Here is a 21,018-nt window from a genome sequence, read left to right as displayed (position 1 = left end):
TTTTCAGTCCAGGGAGAGTTGTTTTATTTCCAAGTTTCTGTGTTTTCAAACCAGCAGAAGGGGGAAAGAGGGTGATGTAATAACGCCTGCAAGGCAACTAACGTGGTCAAAGGCACACAGAAAGGGGCATTGCAGGAGGATGATGATGATGAGGAGGGACTGGAGACAGAGGCAACGAAATGTTAATTTATAAATCCAGTTCCATGCCATGAAGTGGTCACGTAATCCGATTGAGGAACTTGCAGCACCTGGTGTGTCCAGTCTGTCTCCTGTCCTACCTGACCCGACCCTGCGCAGCAGACGAGACCGGGCGAGACCAGACGAGGCGCTCAGGCTGGTGTGGCCGTAAGAGACCACCCACCCTCACACAGGCCTGTTCATAGTAAAATCAAATACACACACGTTTTCCTATACTGTATAACAACCCGTTAATATGGACGAGATCTGTCGCATCACTAACAGCAGTAGTTTCATCCATCCATCCATCCATCCTTAATGCAGAACTGTCGCTATACTCTGGTAGCTCCTTTCTTGCGAGGAAGGACGGTGATTTTTTTTAACCCACATACTCGCCCACATTAGCAGACACTTTCCAAAATAGGCCGCTACCCCTCTGCAATCAATCTGTTAAGTAATCCAGTGAGACGGAGAAGAGGGATCATTCAGTCTGCAAACATCCAGGCTGCTGCTAACGGTGCCAGTCTTGGTTCTGTTTGTCCCCTTTTCTCCTGCCCTGCTATTTAGGTTCTGGGTTCTGAAATATGAAAGTTCCACTCAGCCAAAACACACATCACTTCTCATTAGTGCCTTCTGTGCTGGACCATATGTGGTGTGGTCCTAGGAAAGACTTTCAGCCTATTTGGACAGGCTCTATTATCTTAAACATCACACCATGACACAACATACATGCCAACACTTGTGGATGTACTGGGACAATTGGGCAAATATGCATTTGTACCTTCACACTGGCTGTATTTATCTCCACCATTATGCCAGACACATGAATGAAGGCCAGATATTTAATTAGACAAACATCAATATAATGTTTGAACTGGTCTCATAATCTCCAGTTCCACATACATTTGCTCAGATCAGTAATTTAAACCAACTGATAAATTAACTCCATTTACTCACCCAAACGGACTTGGGAGTGTGTGTGTGTGTGTGTGTGTGTGTGTGTGTGTGGAACAGGAACACCAGGTTAAAACACCTGCCAGAAAAGATCTCATTGCTTCAGAGCTACCATGTGCCTCCCTCTAGTGGCAGAAGGTGCCCTAGCACACAGCTCAGCTTCGCAATCATTTTTCCAGAGGTCTGTGAGAAGGTGACCGCAAAGGGGGGGGGGGGGGGGGGGGGGGGGGGGGGGGGGGGGGGGGGTTGTTGGGTTGTTTTTCGTCTGGATACAATAGGAGAACAGCCATGTTAATAAAAAGATCAGTTGTTGCTCGTTAAACTAAGTAATGAACAGTGAGCGTTGCACATGCAGTATACTCAATCTGCACTGCACCTGAGGGGAGCAAGCTGGCAGACTGACAGCAGACTCAAGTATTAGAGCCGTGTGTGCGTGCACAAACCTGTACAAACACACGAGCTCTGAATATGAATGACTGCTGGTCTGAAAGACAGTGTGAAGCATTCAGAATTGCACTGGGCCAATGAAGTGTGGACAGATGGTATTCCTGAGATATACCAGTGGACAGTGCAGGACCCTGGAGAGCTCCTCCCTGGGTATAAAGGCCTCGTCTCATCTCGTCTCAACTCATCCTCATCTCACCTCTGTACTGGAGCAGACTAGATTTTAAACCCATAGCTCCTGTTGAAGAGGGTAATTAAATACAATGCGACCAGTAGCGTGCGGGACTGATCTTACAGAAACGCCTACGTTGAACAAGCTGAAATTACAGTATAATATACAATATTTGTATATATAATCTACAGTTTTGTGGATTTACTATGAACACATTCAAAGCTCTTGAGCGGTTCGATTACAAGTAAAACAAGCACACAACAGAAATCTATAAAGTCCATGAAGATCACAACTTGCACTGCTTGACGCTTGGTCAAGGTTTGTGGTGATTTGTTTCCATATGTAATGAGATGTTGTGTGAGCGTTTGCGATGATGGGACCTTCTCTCTTGTCCGGCTCCATGGCTGAGGAGATCATAATACGTTTACTACAGTGGCGCTTTGGTACCAATGTACCGATATACCAAAGTGATTTAGTAAGCCAATACCCAGAGCCACGTTTATTCACACCCATCAAATAATGGGGTGGTGTGTGTTTTTTATTATTTTGTTGAGACAAAGACTGAAGATGAACACTGCACAAACATCACTGGGGGAGAGAATGTTGAGAAATGCACAATGTTCACACTCAGGTCAAACGCACATAAAAATCCACACAAAACCAGCTGTTTGATAATGTTAACTTTTACAACACGTGCTTCTACACAACAGCAATCAACGATACAGAAAAATACTACGCCCTGTACATCATAGCAAGACAATCAGAATAAAAAAGGTCCATGTACTCCAGCATGGAACGCAAGTGTGTTATCAGAGTCCAAGTGAACAAAAGTCTCCTGATATGCTAACGTAGACGAGCACATTCTTATGTATTAAAGAAGCAGAGTTCAAAACTCAAATATGGGGCATGTTCTCCACAGTTCTTTACTCTTCCCATCATGTGAAGACCCTTTGTTAGTGGCCCCTTTCTCCATATTTAGCTTTGGGTCTGCATTCACTGTACATACTGAGTGACTTGTTTGTTAGGGACACCAGTAGTGTGTGGCGTCTCCTTCGTCCTACAGAACAGCATGAGTTGAATGTACATGTATGAACGTGTGAACACGTATGAACGGGTGAACATGGCTTGGATGGGTGTGCTGTACAGTAGTGCTAAAATGACTCTGGTGAGTTGCTGTGAACAGGACAGCTGTGCAGTCTCGTCTGTGATCTGGCCTTTGGATCTCGCCCCACGGGGTCATCACTCCACAGGGGCAACGCCCCACAGGGCTCTGATCTGGGCACTGTGCAGGACAATGAAGCAGAGCAAACTCAGGGCCACAATGAGCTTCAAACCACACCTGCTTCTGGACAGTGTTTGGTTATCTTCACATTCCCATCTGAATATGGATAAAACTCTAGCCATGAAGCTCTAACAAGTGTTCAACATGGATATTGAGATAGACCAAATGTTCTTGAGTGGGCGTCAGAGTCTAAATGTGTGTTAGGAAAACACACACCTCACTGGCTGTTGACAACTGCTGACCACAAAGTGGCCAGCTCCATGAGGAATCCTCTTAACCACACACCCTCTTCAGTATGAGGCAGTCACACTTCCTCAAAGGTGTGATGTGATGTATATTGTGTGATATGATGTAGATTGTGTGATGTATATTGTGTGATATGATGTAGATTGTGTGATGTAGATGGTGTGGTGATGTAGATTGTGTTTTGATTGTGTGATATGATGTAGATTGTGTGATGTATATTGTGTGATGTGATGTAGACTGTGTGATGTAGATTGTGTGATGTAGATTGTGTGATGTATATTGTGTGATATGATGTAGATTGTGTGATGTAGATGGTGTGATGTGATGTATATTGTGTGATATGATGTAGATTGTGTGATGTATATTGTGTGATATGATGTAGATTGTGTGATGTAGATGGTGTGATGTATATTGTGTGATATGATGTAGATTGTGTGATGTAGATGGTGTGATGTAGATTGTGTGATATGATGTAGATTGTGTGATGTAGATGGTGTGATGTGATGTATATTGTGTGATATGATGTAGATTGTGTGATGTATATTGTGTGATATGATGTAGATTGTGTGATGTAGATTGTGTGATGTATATTGTGTGATATGATGTAGATGGTGTGATGTATATTGTGTGATATGATGTAGATTGTGTGATGTAGATGGTGTGATGTGATGTATATTGTGTGATATGATGTAGATTGTGTGATGTAGATGGTGTGATGTGATGTATATTGTGTGATATGATGTAGATTGTGTGATGTAGATGGTGTGATGTATATTGTGTGATATGATGTAGATTGTGTGATGTATATTGTGTGATATGATGTAGATTGTGTGATGTAGATGGTGTGATGTATATTGTGTGATATGATGTAGATTGTGTGATGTATATTGTGTGATATGATGTAGATTGTGTGATGTATATTGTGTGATATGATGTAGATTGTGTGATGTAGATGGTGTGATGTGATGTATATTGTGTGATGTGATGTAGATTGTGTGATGTAGATGGTGTGATGTGATGTATATTGTGTGACATGATGTAGATTGTGTGATGTAGATTGTGTGATGTATATTGTGTGATGTGATGTAGATTGTGTGATGTAGATGGTGTGATGTGATGTATATTGTGTGATATGATGTAGATTGTGTGATGTAGATTGTGTGATGTGATGTAGATTGTGTGATGTAGATTGTGTGATGTATATTGTGTGAGGGAAGGACCATTGGGGCCGTTGTAAAAGTAGGACAGAAGTCTCTAACAAACTGGCAACCCAGCATAATTGTGCTAAGGCACAAAAATAGTTTCTAAAACAAATAATAATAATTTAAAAACATAAGCAGAGCAGAGGAACCATTCAGAGGTGGATGTACAGGACGTCTGGCAGCTGCCCCTACAGGTCTTTCACAAAAAAGCTTTTATTTGTGTCCATGTCTCATTTTAGCCCTAACTTCAGGTTATAATGGGAATGACAAATGCCAGGTTGAAGTTATCACTTATGCTCAAAATACGAAAATTCAGATTAAGAAAGACAGCAGTACTATTGGACTAACATGGTGGAGAAGAAAAGGCAGACTGATGCATTATGGCTGTTTGTTTAATCTCTCACAAATTCTCTGGACTAAATATGTGGACATTCACTGTGGTCCTGTGAATCTCACTGCTGTAGGTCTTGGTCCCAGTGAGAAAGGGACTCTTATTTTGGCATGTAGACTACACTATTGTGGACGCCCTAGTGGCTCCAGCCCCCTTGACCATTGAAGTCTGTTGAAGTTGGCCTGTGTTTCTGAGGTGTGCGTGTCCAGCAATGTTCAGGCCTGACAGGAAACCCACTGAACCATCCTGATCCAAGAGTCCAGCGTCCGGAGGAGGTGCTCGCGATGGACCTCAGGTTGTGCTGCACGACTGTTCACTCTTTGTTCACTCTTCCTGGGAATAGAAACCACTGCAGTGTCTGCCGGGCAGCATCTGTACGTACTGGGGAAGGAGAGTGCAAACATGAAACGACACGACCCGAACAAATAGAAGAAGAGACGTGGGACTTCCCGACGGCTCTGTGGTGTGTGATGCAGACGTACGGTTGTGTTAGCGTGTTAACGGAGGTGAGCTCGGTCAGTGAGCTGGGTCAGTGAGCTGGGTCATTGAGCTGGGTCAGTGAGCTGGGTCAGTGAGCTGGGTCAGTGAGCTGGGTCATTGAGCTGGGTCATTGAGCTGGGTCAGTGAGCTGGGTCATTGAGCTGGGTCAGTGAGCTGGGTCAGTGAGCTGGGTCAGTGAGCTGGGTCAGTGAGCTGGGTCAGTGAGCTGGGTCAGTGAGCTGGGTTACCTGTGCTTCTGCTTCTCTAGTGTTGGGTCTCTGAGCAGCTTGCAGGGGCACCAAACACATCCCCAGACTCGGCCGTGTGAGGCGGGGAAACGGAGAGTCTGCTGGGACTGCACTCCGCAGGCATTCTGCAACACGGAGCAGCGGGAAAGGCATTTAAAATGAACGTCACAAACGCAAGTCATGCTTACTCACACAGTACTGGGATGACACGAAGTGTCTGTGACTGGAGGATATAACAATGAGCCTGAATGAGTTGGCGTTTTGGCCTTTGTACCTGTGTGATTTAAACCAATGTACATAACGAGGTGTTTCTGTGTGTAGCTACTTAAGCAGATATTCACATAGTTCACCTCTAAACCTCCACCATACGCCCACAGTAATGAACACAACAGGAAGAGAAAGAACAGGATAAAAGGTGAAGAGGAAGAAGCAAGGCATGCTGGGAGAGTGGGGGCGGGGCCTGCTGTGGAACCTCACAACTACAACCAATCTGTGGGCAGCTAAGCTTATATACGTCCTGAGGAAGCATGTAAGTGACGTGGAGAGGCGTTCATGTCAGAGGACGGGCCAGCGTGTCTTGTGCTCTGGGACGAGTGGCTCTTGCTGCTGCTTGTTAAAGGCAGGTTGTGTTTGGTAGAAGTGAACACTGCCATTAGCACACAGTGATTCATTAGCTCATCAGTTCTTTAAGAGTGCGGGCAGGATCTGTAATGTGGGACTGGGTTGGTGAGTTCTGCAGCCAAGAGCCCGTGTTCAGGATGGGGTTCTGTAGTGTTCAGGTTGGGGTTCTGCAGTGTTCAGGTTGGGGTTCTGCAGTGTTCAGGTTGGGGTTCTGTAGTGTTCAGGATGGGGTTCTGCAGTGTTCAGGATGGGGTTCTGCAGTGTTCAGGTTGGGGTTCTGTAGTGTTCAGGATGGGGTTCTGTAGTGTTCAGGATGGGGTTCTGCAGTGTTCAGGATGGGGTTCTGCAGTGTTCAGGTTGGGGTTCTGTAGTGTTCAGAATGGGGTTCTGCAGTGTTCAGGTTGGGGTTCTGTAGTGTTCAGGATGGGGTTCTGCAGTGTTCAGGTTGGGGTTCTGTAGTGTTCAGGATGGGGTCCCTGGCCCTCGGTGTGTCCTGAGAGAAGCTGGTCCTGCGTGCTGGCTCTCTCTCACCTGCTGCGGACGACACTGTAGGCGGGGCTGTAGGCTCCTGGGCCGAGAGACTGGGGGGTGAGGGGCGTGTCCCCATCTGGATCACTCTCGCCCAGTCCTGCTGCGTGACTGAGACAGTTTGGCCCTGTACTAGCGACAGAGGACACTACAGCAGAACGAAGAGGACAGCGGTCAAACACCACGCAAACCACACACGAGTTTGGACCCCAAAGATCAGGGGACCCTCTGCTGGCCACAAGAAGATGGCTGAAGAAATGAAAAAAGAAAAACCTAAACACATTCTTTCATTGCTGAAACGAAAGAGATACCGTAAGACTCTAGCTGGCTAATCAAGACTCTTGAACGCAACCACGAAGCGCACAAATCAAAGCAGCGGCCAAAAGACAGAACATGAAAGAAAAAACTCCAGTTCTGACAGCAGTAAGAGGAAAAAGAAGGTAAAGACTGTACAAGGTGAATAAATACTTATTTAACTGTAAATAAACAGATTAAAAGCCCACAGTCTTGCCAAAACCAGACAGCACAAGAGGACTTTAATTAATCTAAAGCTTCCACCGCATTCACATCTATAACAAACAGCAGCACTGAACATCCGTGTTAAAGTTTGTCCAGGCTGAAGCTCTCAGCGGTCGGGTGTGTGTGCCTGTGGGATTACTGCAGCGGCCTCTATGAAGACCAGCGCACCGTAGTGTGTGTGGTGGAGGAGGCCTCCTTACCTGAGGAGTAGGAGTTGGTCCTGGTGGAGGAGGTGAAGGGAGCCGGTAGCGTTTGGTAGCCCAGGCTGTGCTGTGAGCCTCGGTCGTAGTCGTAGCTGCCGTGCAGGGCGCGAGCTCCGTAGTCCCTGTGTCCTGCGCTACGGTTGTACCAGCCCCTCAGGTGCTCCACCATTAACGCCTTCTGCATGCTCTTAGCCAGGTGCTCGCCCCTGGGTCCCTGCCTGGTCCGGGCGGGCCTCACCGTGGCGTAGGGGTTCTGTGACAAACAGTCCGTGCCGTCCATCCCATAATGCCCACTCCTGTTGTGTCCGTGGTAACCGTGCACTTGGTAAGAGGGGTTGACGTTGTAGTGGCCCTCGAGTTCGTTTTCGTAGACGTACGTGCCGTTGGTGTACGGCTCGTAGTCTAAGGTGGGGTAGCCGGTGACGTAGTAGGCGGTGGGGCTGTAATGGGTGTGCGGGTGGTAGGTGTAGCCGCTGCAGCTGTTGGGCACCAGGTTGGGCATGCTGCCTGCGTTGCCGTAGATCTCCACCTTGCGGTGGTGCCGACGGTCGTGCGTGCGGTACGGAGGCGTGGGGGGGCAGGTGGTGCAGAAGTCGGCGCTGGACAGGCTGGTGTAGGACGAGCAGTCGTCCAGAACCTCCGTGCTGTTGCTGCGTCGTGACGGGAACGCTGGGAAAACCGCCCGCTCCGAACCAGCATAGCACATCTGGGCCTGGGACTCCAGACTGCCGCTGCGGTGCCGGAAACCATGGATACAACCCTCAGACCTGCCCCAGCAGGGGTAACACAGAGCACAGAGAGGGGGCAGTTCTCAACATGAACTCAATCTACACTAGAGACAAAGAATCTACACTATACACAGGTAATCTACACTATATACAGGTAATCTACACTAGAGACAGGGAATCTATACACAGGGAATCTACACTATATACAGGTAATCTACACTAGAGACAAGTAATCTATACTATACACAGAGAATCTACACTATATTATTATGAGTATCACCATAATCAAGTGGAAACCACAATCATGAAGTCTTGTATGACTGCATCGTTATGAGACATGTGATGAATATTGTGGAAGGTATGAATATTCTGCGGTCTGTTATGTGTATACGTCTGTAATTGTGTGGCCACATGACCAGCAGGTTGTGGTGTGTACATGACCAGTAGGCTGTGATGTGTCTACATGACCAGCAGGCTGTGGTGTGTCTACATGACCAGTAGGCTGTGGTGTGTGTACATGACCAGCAGGCTGTGGTGTGTGTACATGACCAGCAGGCTGTGGTGTGTGTACATGACCAGCAGGCTGTGGTGTGTGTACATGACCAGCAGGCTGTGGTGTGTGTACATGACCAGCAGGCTGTGGTGTGTCTACATGACCAGTAGGCTGTAGTGTGTGTACATGACCAGCAGGCTGTGGTGTGTCCACATGACCAGCAGGCTGTGGTGTGTGTACATGACCAGCAGGCTGTGGTGTGTCCACATGACCAGCAGGCTGTGATGTGTCTACATGACCAGTAGGCTGTAGTGTGTGTACATGACCAGCAGGCTGTGGTGTGTCTACATGACCAGCAGGCTCTGGTGTTTCCACATGACCAACAGGCTGTGGCGTGTGTACATGACCAGCAGGCTGTGGTGTGTCCACATGACCAACAGGCTGTGGTGTGTCCACATGACCAGCAGGCTGTGGTGTGTCTACATGACCAACAGGCTGTGGTGTGTGTACATGACCAGCAGGCTGTGGTGTGTTTACCCGAGCTGACTGCTACTGAAGGCGTTGCGGGTCATGAGAGGCGTCTGCGTGACACTGGACGCCTCCGTCTGCCGGCGCGGGACGGTTTTATATGGGCTGCTGGTGGCAGACGCCACCTCCCGGGGCCTGTAGTGATGCGCAGGACCCTGTAACTCACCATCCAGCCTTCACACACACACACACACACACACACACACACACACACACACACACACACACACACACACACACACACACACACACACACACACACACACACACACACAGGGGTAAGAGAAATCCAGCATAAGTCATGCCCCAGATTATTCAAATAGATGTGAGCACCACTTATGTGCCACACACACCTGCCGAGGGATCGGTTGTCATGGTGTGTGTCACTTTCAGAGGACCTTCTGTCTGCATCGTAGTCCAGGCCGGCGGTGGGCGGAGTGTTGAGAAGGGCGGGGCCCTGTATCGAGTGAGACCGCCTCCTCTGGACACTGTCATCTGCACATAGCACACAGCATCAGCCCAAAGTCCTGCAAGGCCCCACTCATGTGTGCGTGTGCACAGCTGTTAACGGAGACGCGGTACCAGCAGCTGTATTAATGGCTGTCCAGCAGACTGACTAAGGGAAGGGTTGAGGGTGAAGGAGGAGAAACCTTCTACACTCCAGCACAGCACTCGTTTCTCTCGCCACTCACCATCATCCAGAGGGAGGCTGTCACACACGGAGCTGCATTCAGATGGGGCCAGGTCATCTGGGGGGATAGAGAGAGAGTGGGAGAGAGAGCGAGGGAAGGATAGAAGGAGAGAGGGGGGAGAGATAAAGAGAGGAGAGACAGAGGGAAAGGGAGAGTGAGGAGAGAGAGAGGGGGAGGGAGAGATAGAGAGAAAGGAGAGAGACAGAGAGAGAGAGAGAGAGAGAGAGCTTAGTTTGTGTTTCTACTAGACTGACACACAGTCTCAGCTGCCCAGTTTGAAACTGATCATTACTGGGAGATTCACAGAATGACCAGATCTTGGGAGGCTTCATGGATGACACATCTAATGTTGTGACTCCTGTGATGCATGTATGTCAAGAATATAGTGGGACACTGTGTATAGTGAACAGCACACACACTACGCCACATAACTGCAGAACACACACTACACCACATAACTGCAGCAGACGGATCAGAACCGATATGAGCAGAGAGGATAAAGGACACAAACTCACAGCACTTAATAAAAACAAATGACGATCTGAAAATTATCCATATAAAATGAAGGCTGTCTGATATCCATTTAAAACTAAGGCTGGCTAATACCTTGGCTTCCCAGTATGGCCATCATAATAGTGGGAAGAGTATCATATGGAATTCTCTCAGCAAATCATTCCCCATTTATGTTTTTGACTTCTGACCCCTGTCCATGACCCCTAGCCTTCCTCGCACCTGCGATGATGAGTGATGCCCTCTGTGTGGGCTTCTTGCCCTTCTTCACACGGTAGCGGTTCATCTCGTCCTCGATCTCCTGCAGCCTGTGCATGGCGTCCACACAGTTCCTCCTGCGTTTCTTCTTCACTGTCTTGTTGATGTCGGCTTCAGCCGCCAGCTTCTTCGCTGCCTCCACAATCTTCTGCTGCAGAGCGAATCGGCTCTCCAGGTTCCTCAGGTACGGGTCCTGCCCGGAGCAAGCCCACAAATGAGAGATAATGACCAGCTAAAAAAACCTAAAAACCAGTTAATTTCCATCTAAAGTCCTGATACAGACCAGCTAAAGACCATTGAGTGCAGTTAAGTCCAGCTAAAGATCTACATAAAAAGTAAAGAATTCCATAAGAAAAAAATCTAAAGGCCAGCTACTCCAGCTAAACAGCAGCTAAAGACCAGCAGTAGAAAAGCTAAAGATCAGCTAGTCTATCTAAACACAGGTTAAAGTCTAGCTACAGACCAGCTAGTCCAGCTACACACCAGCTAAAGACTACCTGGTCTAACTAAAAACAGGCTAAAGTCCAGCTACAGACAAGCTAGTCCAGCTATATATCAGCTAAAGACCACCTAGTCTATCTATACACAGGTTGAAGTCCAGCTACACACAAGCTAGTCCAACTATACACCAGCTAAACACCAGCTGAAGACCAACTAAGATCAGCTAAACCCCAGCTGAAGACCAGCTAATACCAGCTAAGACCAGCTAAACACCAGTTGAAGACCAGCTAAACTCCAGCTGAAGACCAGCTAAGTCCAGCTAAACCCCAGCTGAAGACCAGCTAAACTCCAACTGACATCCAGCTAAATGCCTCCAAGTTCCATTTGGAACAGTTAGCATTCTAACCTAATAAAACACACACAGATGAAAGGTTATTGACAATGTTAATGAAAGGTTAATGAAAGATTAATGAAAGGTTAGTAGTACATGTTATTTTTAACATAATTTTTCAAGTAACTGGATTTTCCCTCGGTTGAACTTCCCAAATGTTTCGGACCCGTGGATCGTGCTGTTCTGCTTGGTTATGAATGTTTGAAGGCTCCCGTATTTGTAGTGACGTCACTTGGTTATGAACGTTTGAAGGCTCCCGTATTTGTAGTGACGTCACTTGGTTATGAACGTTTGAAGGCTCCCGTATTTGTAGTGACGTCACTTGGTTATGAATGTTTGAAGGCTCCCGTATTTGTAGTGACGTCACTTGGTTATGAATGTTTGAAGGCTCCCGTATTTGTAGTGACGTCACTTGGTTATGAATGTTTGAAGGCTCCCGTATTTGTAGTGACGTCACTTGGTTATGAACGTTTGAAGGCTCCCGTATTTGTAGTGACGTCACTTGGTTATGAATGTTTGAAGGCTCCCGTATTTGTAGTGACGTCACTTGGTTATGAATGTTTGAAGGCTCCCGTATTTGTAGTGACGTCACTTGGTTATGAATGTTTGAAGGCTCCCGTATTTGTAGTGACGTCACTTGGTTATGAATGTTTGAAGGCTCCCGTATTGGTAGTGACGTCACTTGGTTATGAATGTTTGAAGGCTCCCGTATTGGTAGTGACGTCACTTGGTTATGAATGTTTGAAGGCTCCCGTATTGGTAGTGACGTCACTTGCTAATCAAAATTGTCGATATCATTTTACAGAGACAGATATATTAAGACTGATATTGTCAGCAGTTAAATCACTCATTATATTCACAGCATGTTAGTTAGGTATTATTAATTATCTACAATCATAAAACTGATTTAGAGATTTTTTAACAAAGTTAATTACAGTTTGATTACAGCGTGACTAATGTCAAACCGCTCCCTCTGTGCGGAGAAGATACAGCCGACTGTGAAACATCGTGTGATGTCTGTTGATCTCCTGTTTGGGCTTGTGGCACACCTACCTCGTTATAAGGGAAAAGGTCGTCCAGTTTAAACGCTGTACCAATTCTCTTCCTGAAGCCCGGGGCTTTCTCTCCAGCACTCATTGGGTACTCTTTGGGAAGTTTACCAGTCAGTTCCTGAAGCACAGTATAATTTACATGGTTTATGTTGATGTTGGTTATTTTCTCCAAGAACAGATCCATTTGGAACTTAAGGGTGTTCTGAACTCATGTGTGATGGCATCTTGAAAATATGCTTCCGAAGACCAGTAAAATTTGAGTGTTTACTGCCTCTAATGGTAACTTGTCGTAACTGTGTCTAACTTGGGATTATTTTCCCTGCTGTCTTGAAATGGTTTCTAAGATTGCAAAGCCTTAGTAGATTCCTTATGTGTTAAATAAATCAGAGGCCCACAGATGCTCCAGGAACCTTTTAAGTTTGAGGTACAGACTAGTATTCTGCCAGGTTGCGGTCATTACATCAAGCCAGTAAATATTCAAAATGCTTTTCAGTTGAATACATTATGTCTCGGTTTTCTCAGTCTTGTGCTCAGCTGGTGAGGGTCAGAGGGTTGCCAGGTTCTGCAGGAGAACGCGGTGGAGACTCCAGCTGTGGACCATGCGATAACACCAACCTCAAACACTCTGGGATTCTTACCGCTTCCCTTAAGCAGATCTTCTTCAGTTCGGCCATTTTCTGACTCAGAGCATCTTGGATCTCCTTCTCCTTCTTCCTTAGCTCAGAGAGCTTCTCCTTTTTCTGATCATCATTCAACTCAGAGTCCGCAGAACCTGTGAATAACATTAAATGATGGTCCAGTATGCAGCATAACAACCAGAGGGTCTTGGGGGGTTTGGTAGTGTATTAAATAACTTAGAATGCCTGAGAATACAGCACATTCCAACCAGGCAGTGAATACCATGAAATCTGAAGTCTGATCATGATCACGAACATGAAAACATCCTGAAACAACACTGACAGATCAATCAGCATTCACACCGTTTGTGCAAAGAGAGAAACGTGTAACTCTGCAAACTCAGCAGTCGGAACTGTTAAATCTAGTCTGTCTGTTTCTGGCTCTGTGCCTACATGTGAAGTGTATAAAAAAGTTGTTACATTTCTAGCAAGCTGAATAAAATACATTTGCATAATGTACATTATGTTGAAAGGTATTAAGAACAGAACTAAATGATACAGTAGGAGTGCAAGACTGAAGGACAGGTGAGCTCACCTGTGGACACCAGACTCCCGTTACTGGCCATCACGTGCTGGTTCTTTATCCCGGCATTTAGTCTGCTGGCTTTTGACGCGCCGTTCTCCGTCAGGTCAGCGGCGATGTCTCCCAAACTCCTGGCTGCACTGATCTTCGCCTGTGGCACAAGACAGTAAGAGTGGAGACTCTTACTGACAAGACAGGACAGACCGGAGTGCCGGAGAGGCTCTGGAGTGTAGAGCAGCCGTACACAGCTGCACCACTGGAGCATAGAGCAGCGCTACACAGCTGCACCACTGGAGCGTAGAGCAGCCGTACACAGCTGCACCACTGGAGCGTAGAGCAGCGCTACACAGCTGCACCACTGGAGCATAGAGCAGCGCTAGACAACTGCATCACTGGAGTGTAGAGCAGCGCTACACAGCTGCACCACTGGAGCATAGAGCAGCGCTAGACAACTGCATCACTGGAGTGTAGATAAGTCGTAAACAGCTGCACCACTGCAGCGTAGAGCAGTGCTACACAGCTGCACCACTGGAGTGTAGAGCAGCCGTACACAGCTGCACCACTGGAGCGTAGAGCAGCGCTACACAGCTGCACCACTGGAGTGTAGAGCAGCCGTACACAGCTGCACCACTGGAGCATAGAGCAGCGCTACACAACTGCACCACTGGAGCGTAGAGCAGCCGTACACAGCTGCACCACTGGAGCGTAGAGCAGCGCTACACAGCTGCACCACTGGAGCGTAGAGCAGCCGTACACAGCTGCACCACTGGAGCATAGAGCAGCGCTACACAACTGCACCACTGGAGCGTAGAGCAGCCGTACACAGCTGCACCACTGGAGTGTAGAGCAGCCGTACACAGCTGCACCACTAGAGCATAGAGCAGCGCTACACAGCTGCACCACTGGAGCATAGAGCAGCCGTACACAGCTGCACCACTGGAGCGTAGAGCAGTGCTACACAGCTGCACCACTGGAGCGTAGAGCAGCGCTACACAGCTGTACCACTGGAGCGTAGAGCAGCGCTACACAGCTGCACCACTGGAGCGTAGAGCAGCCGTACACAGCTGCACCACTGCACCACGTGCTCTGCTTCTGTACGTCTGCACACTGGAGCTGAAGTGTATGACGAACCTCAAAGGCAGAACAGGATCTTTGGTTCAAGGTGATTCATATGCACTGCAGCTCCCTACTAGAATCACAGCACTTTCTGAACACGGCTCCCCCATTTTCAGAGGAGCAGATGTAACTGAAAACTGTTTGGGTTTGTGTTTCTCTGGAGACTCACCTTGCTCTGTTTCCGCTCCAGGTAGAACTGGTGCTGGCTGATGGCCATGACCCAGATGGTTTTGATCAGAGAGTGACTGGCATACCACGTATGGATCACCAAACCAGTCTGTCCAAATGTCCGTTTAGTCACTGCCCGTCTGAGAATACACGCACGCACGCACGCACCCGCACGCACGCACACACACACACACACACACACACACACACACACACACACACACACACACACACACACAGTGTCCATAAGATCCAGTTTCTAAAGGACATCTTTACACATCTTCTACAGTGACATACAAGATCATTCACACAACAAGCCTGCTTACGTATTAATAAGGAAACCTGAAGCATCTACTGCTCTCCTGCAGTGTTTGATACTGTTAGCAGGGTTCCTGCAGTGTTTGACACTGTTAGCAGTGTTCCTGCAGTGTTTGACACTGTTAGCAGTATTCCTGCAGTGTTTGACAATGTTAGCAGTGTTCCTGCAGTGTTTGACACTGTTAGCAGTATTCCTGCAGTGTTTGACACTGTTAGCAGTATTCCTGCAGTGTTTGACACTGTTAGCAGTGCTCCTGCAGTGTCTGACACTGTTAGCAGTGTTCCTGCAGTGTTTGACACTGTTATCAATATTCCTGCAGTGTTTGACAATGTTAGCAGTGTTCCTGCAGTGTTTGACTGCAGTGTTTGACACTGTTAGCAGTGCTCCTGCAGTGTTTGACACTGTTAGCAGTGTTCCTGCAGTGTTTGACACTGTTAGCAGTGCTCCTGCAGTGTTTGACACTGTTAGCAGTATTCCTGCAGTGTTTGACACTGTTAGCAGTGTTTCTGCAGTGTTTGACACTGTTAGCAGTGCTCCTGCAGTGTTTGACACTGTTAGCAGTGCTCCTGCAGTGTCTGACACTGTTAGCAGTGTTCCTGCAGTGTTTGACACTGTTATCAATATTCCTGCAGTGTTTGACACTGAGCTCCAGGTTTAACCAGACCTGCTCTGAAACACACCATACATGTTTAGACAAATCACAAGCCAAAGTCAGAAAATATTAACATAGCCAGTCTATGGCACATAAAAGGAGAGGTTTAAACAATTAGAAATATTCTCATATGTTTTTTAAAAACACACTGGTCCAACAAACATGGAGACCTCAGTTATAAAGAGCAAAAACTATTAAATTATTTATTAAATAAAGAGCAATGTCTAATAAATTGTATCATAACAGCACAGTTAAAGACGTGGATGGTTTGTTAAAGTCACAGAAGGTCTATGGGAGGCAGAATGGATCTCTACATGAACCCAGGGAGTTCATCTCAGCACCCTAAACATGACTTGATTCTCACCTGTGAGGGTCGTTCACCTCCACTGCAAACTTCTTCTCACGGAAGTATAGGTTCTCCAGCTGCTTCCACTGAAACAGCTACAACAGGAGACGCAGTCTATGAGTGAGCTTTTAGTTCAGACAGCAGCGATGTCACCTCAGACAGCTCGGTCAGTGCTCTCTGCGTAGTTCATTCGCCTCATTAGCTTCACCCTGGCTATCGCAAACTGTGAGGTGAGTCACCGTCTACATCTGGAGCCCAGAGCGTACATCAACCAGGTGTAAACAGCGTCGGTAATGTCATTTCAACACTTTCGTTCACTGCGGACTTCAGTACTTCAATAAATCAGTGCCTGCAAGGCAGATGTAACCCACAAGGAACAGCTGTGGGATCCCCAGTCAGCGTGTGGTCTGACAATGATGTGATGTTTCTACAGCCCAAAGCGTTGGCTTTTCCCCCCTTGTTGATTCTGATCATCGTCGTGTATACAACATTTCTGCCCGCACGGTCAACGCTCTTGGGATCTTCTGGTCTGAGGAAGTGGGTTTTCTAAACAGTCAGTCCAGCCATCTATCACAGTCGTGTTCCTTACAGTAGCCACATGAACCCGGCAGACATTTTCATCAGCTCTGACATTTTAATGGTGCTGTGTGGTGTTCTGTATAGTTTAATACAACTTCAATTCATTACAACATTACCTGTAAATCATGGCATTTTCTGGGTGTCCCTTGTTTCCCCTGAATACAACATTTCCACAGCTGATGCAGATGAATAAAGCCCTTACCAGTCATGTTAATCAAATCCAGAGAATGTAAGTCCCAGGATGGCTGTGTTGTTGTGTGTGTTCAGCTCTCTCAGTTCTGTGTTCCCAACGTGTCTCTTCAAGTTTGCTGAATAGTGATCGACTCCCTCACGTCGACATCGCCCAAATACCAACGCAGCTCTTCACAGCACATATCTTACACTCCCCATCCCACTCTCTCTCTCTCTTTCTCCCTCTCTCTCTATCTCTCCCTCTCTTTCCCTCCCTCTCTCCTTATTTTGCTCCCTTTCAATTCTTTGGAAGTATGCATGTATTAATACATGCACAGACACATTCTCTCTCTCTCTCTCTCTCTCTCTCTCTCTCTCTCCTTCCCTCCCTCTCCCCGCAACACATCAGCCTGATGATGTCAACATCTGAAACTCATGGTAAGGGTGTATCCTCTGTGTGCAGCTCACAACCACTCCACCCAACCTGAGGAGCAGGTTACCATGTACAAACAAGTAAACACACTCAGCGCAGCTGACCGACAGTAACACCTCAACGTTACGTTAGGAACAGGCAGGACCTGCAGGGAGACGTCTCATCCACGTACAACCACCAGTCTCGGTATGAGTAAACAGGACGCAATTGTGTACAGGTTCTAGAGAGAGCCAGTACTCTCAGAACACACACACACACACACACACACACACACACACACACCTACACTCCACATGTATGATGAGTTATCCATCTCAAGGCACATTACTCTGTAGTAATAGAAAGAGTATCTGCTGTTCATTATTCACAGATCTGAGCATGAAGACCAGGAGGTGGTGAAGACTGAGTCTCCACCCGCAGACCCTCGTAGGGGGAGAGGTTAGGAACACACACTCACACCGTCTAGCATTCTGCACACCACAGGGCCGCTGACGTAAAGCCGCACCCAGATCAGGCCACGATCGTGCGCTATTCGTGTGAAGGTAGAAGTCGGGGGCTGGCGGTCTGCCTGGAGTGACTGTTCTCTAAGGTGTAGCCTTGTCTCTGCTCTGTCAGATCGGATCTGATTTAGGACTTGATGATGAGTGTATTAGGGTAGGGAGGCCCTGCAGGACCACTGCCAGACTGGGATGTATGCACTCTCAGGACCGCTGCAGGACTGGGATATACCGCTCTGTCTCTCTGCTGCATGCACAGCCACATTAGTGACGTGTCTGGTTTTTGAGTCGTCCGGTTACTGACTTGTCCGGTTACTGACCTGTCCGGTTACTGACCTGCCTGGTTACTGACTGTTCTGGTTATTGACACGCCTGGTTACTGACGCCCTTTTTGGGGAAAGTCTGTAACAATACGCTCTCCTGGGTTTCTGTCTGTCTTTAACACCCATCACATCCACACCTCTCTAAGATCTTCCACCTCACTGATGGTGGATGTGGGCGTGATGCGGCACTTCACCTTCCGTGGCTTGACTTTGTCCTGCTTGTCGTACTGCCCGATGCCTTTGTAGCTGATTCCCAACCACCAGGGGATCCCCTGCTTATCCTGTCAAAATCACACAGAACGAAAAGACACCTCAGCATACAAAGACTCACAGTCCTAGAGTTGTCAGTCTCATAGGGAATTACAAGACTATTCAACACAAACTATTTTGTGAAGAAAGACCTCACTGTGAAAACTGTATATTTTGCAAACTGCATCAATATTTCTGTGATGCCCGTTTTCATCAAAGGAGCCATGGAAGCTCTCTTTCCATCGAGGTTATTTCTCCTATCAGGAGTCGAAGCTCTCTTTCTATCGAGGTTATTTCTCCTATCAGGAGTGGAAGCTCTCTTTCCATCGAGGTTGTCAGGCGGAGGCCCCTGCTTGGATTTGTCTTTTCTCTCTGAATGAGCTCAATATGTTGACTGTGTATTCAAACTCCATCATTATTCCTTACCTTCACTTCGTAATAGTGCACTCCATACGTGGGCAAGGACTCCACGATGGTCAAGTATCTGAAACACAAAACCTCCATGTGGGTTACAGCTGCTTAGACACCACGGCAGGAAGGACATTCATGAGGTAACCATCAAACTCCTCCCCCTCACATCTGCTGTGATGACCCGTCCCCGCAAGTTTAATCATGTCGTTTTTTCTTACTTACTGTACAATGGCCTGACCACGAGAGATACCCTTCAGATGCTTGTACTGCTCAATCACTCTCTCCTCACTGCAGAGACGAAAGGCACAAAAATGAATACAGCATGGCCTTACACAAACACACACGCACACACACACACACACTCACAGCAGACGCCCCCAGTTCTGCCGTATATTCACAGCTCAAGCCTGTGGTGTGTGCCTCTGACATCACATCCTGGCATTACTGCCTAGCTAATTCTGCTGCAGTTCCAGAGCCGAGCCCAGCAGGGCACACACGAGGCCTCTACACAAATGTGACTTTTCCATTATTTCACATTGAAACTGCATTTTAAATAATGACTTGACCTAATGTCCAAACAACTGAACTATTCAAAATGAGAAAATCCACACATCAGTGGTGCAGTTCCAGCTGTGTGTGTGTGTGTGTGTGTGTGTGTGTGTGTGTGTGCGTGCGTGCGTGCGTGCGTGCGTGCGTGCGTGCGTGCGTGCGTGCGTGCGTGCGTGTGTGTGTGCGTGCGTATGTGTGTGCGTGCGTGTGTGTGCGTGTGTGTGTGTGTGTGTGTGTGTGTGTGTGTGTGTGTGCGTATGTGTGTGTGTGTGTGTGTGTGTGTGTGTGTGTGCATGTGTGTGTGTGTGTGTGTGTGTGCGTGCGTGCGTGCGTGCGTGCGTGCGTGCGTGCGTGCGTGCGTGCGTGCGTGCGTGTGTGTGTGTGTGTGTGTGTGTGTGTGTGTGTGTGTGAATTGGGCACGATGCTGAGCCGTACCAGTATGCTAGGGACGGATGCTCCTTCAGGACTCTGGTTGGGAGAGTAGGAAGCTTCTTCAAGTCCACCCTGGTGTTCTCGTCACTAGAGTTATCAGTAAACATGGAGTGAATTATTATTCATAAAGCAATGAAAAAAACGTTAGGAACCTTAACTCAGTTCAGACTCAGGGACACACAGTGAGGGTTCAACTTGAGGACAACTCTCTGGTTCCTCTTCAGTTAGTCTTCCTTACCTTGTATAGTCACCTTTGGCTTCCTGTAAATATAAATCACATGTGCGTTCATTTACAGCCCGTCAGTATCAAAAAAAGAACATGATCAAAGCCAGGACTGATCTCACCTGCAGGGTGTGTGCGGCCAGTTTGAACACCAGCTCACTCTCCACCTCGATATCACCCTGGACGACACGCAAGCGTCCAGGTCATTAAAGATGAGAAAACAGACATTATCATTACCACTTTCAAATGAACAGTTTATATGGCAAGATGTTACCACAGGTCATTCTCCATCGTCTCTGAATAGCTTAAATAGTCTTGATCAGTGAATGTGCCTGATCCATGTCTGTCCCTGCTCGAGGGTATTTGTGGTCACACATTTTCACATTCAGTCTTAAAAATCTACTGCCCCAGGCATTTTGCTTTCTGCCATTGCCATTCAGATTTTGACTTGATTGTCTGTTGGCTTTGTTGATACAGGCCTCTGCTTACAGGTAAAGCACAGGTGCTGCTTTGTTGCACCTGAGAATCTGATTCAAAGCTGATTTTGGATTGACAACTCAGAGAACCACTCCCAGACATCTCCGTCTTAAGAGAACCACTCCCAGACATCTCCATCCTAAGAGAACCCCTCCCAGACGTCCCTCAGACTGTGTTGCAGGACTGTGTTGCAGGACTATGTTGCAGGGGAGACAACAGCATTGTGTCAGTGAGAGAACATCAGAGAACTCACGTTATAAATTGCCGTTTTAGCATTGAGAAAAAACAGCTCCACTGTGGTGTGCTCCTTCAA

General features: G+C 47.4%; 1 protein-coding gene across 2 annotated transcripts in view; it reads right to left on the bottom strand.

The window, feature by feature from the left end:
• Positions 1–4,851: 4,851 nt before the first annotated feature.
• frmd4bb (FERM domain containing 4Bb) overlaps positions 4,852–21,018 on the bottom strand; it is a 35,628-nt gene continuing 19,461 nt past the window's right edge. Inside the window, exons 5-24 of one of the 2 annotated variants that reach the window (XM_077018902.1) lie at positions 20,959–21,018; positions 20,351–20,407; positions 20,244–20,266; positions 20,009–20,092; positions 19,247–19,312; positions 19,040–19,097; positions 18,559–18,645; positions 16,380–16,456; positions 15,046–15,184; positions 13,773–13,911; positions 13,199–13,332; positions 12,562–12,678; positions 10,641–10,869; positions 9,909–9,965; positions 9,570–9,711; positions 9,226–9,390; positions 7,465–8,234; positions 6,749–6,893; positions 5,597–5,721; positions 4,852–5,249 (exon numbers count right to left, since the gene is read on the bottom strand). The exon at positions 20,959–21,018 is cut by the window's right edge and continues 25 nt beyond it. In XM_077018902.1, the coding sequence (XP_076875017.1) occupies positions 5,613–5,721; positions 6,749–6,893; positions 7,465–8,234; positions 9,226–9,390; positions 9,570–9,711; positions 9,909–9,965; positions 10,641–10,869; positions 12,562–12,678; positions 13,199–13,332; positions 13,773–13,911; positions 15,046–15,184; positions 16,380–16,456; positions 18,559–18,645; positions 19,040–19,097; positions 19,247–19,312; positions 20,009–20,092; positions 20,244–20,266; positions 20,351–20,407; positions 20,959–21,018 (2,658 nt within the window). In that variant the 3' untranslated portion in view covers positions 4,852–5,249; positions 5,597–5,612. The remainder of the gene's footprint in view (positions 5,250–5,596; positions 5,722–6,748; positions 6,894–7,464; positions 8,235–9,225; positions 9,391–9,569; positions 9,712–9,908; positions 9,966–10,640; positions 10,870–12,561; positions 12,679–13,198; positions 13,333–13,772; positions 13,912–15,045; positions 15,185–16,379; positions 16,457–18,558; positions 18,646–19,039; positions 19,098–19,246; positions 19,313–20,008; positions 20,093–20,243; positions 20,267–20,350; positions 20,408–20,958) is intronic. The other variant, XM_077018903.1, reaches the window with a different exon arrangement.

This window comes from Brachyhypopomus gauderio, chromosome 10, assembly GCF_052324685.1.
Source record: "Brachyhypopomus gauderio isolate BG-103 chromosome 10, BGAUD_0.2, whole genome shotgun sequence".
Taxonomy (NCBI): Eukaryota; Metazoa; Chordata; class Actinopteri; order Gymnotiformes; family Hypopomidae; genus Brachyhypopomus; species Brachyhypopomus gauderio.
Note: the sequence above shows the minus strand (reverse complement) of the source record. Positions and strands in the feature narration are given on the sequence as shown.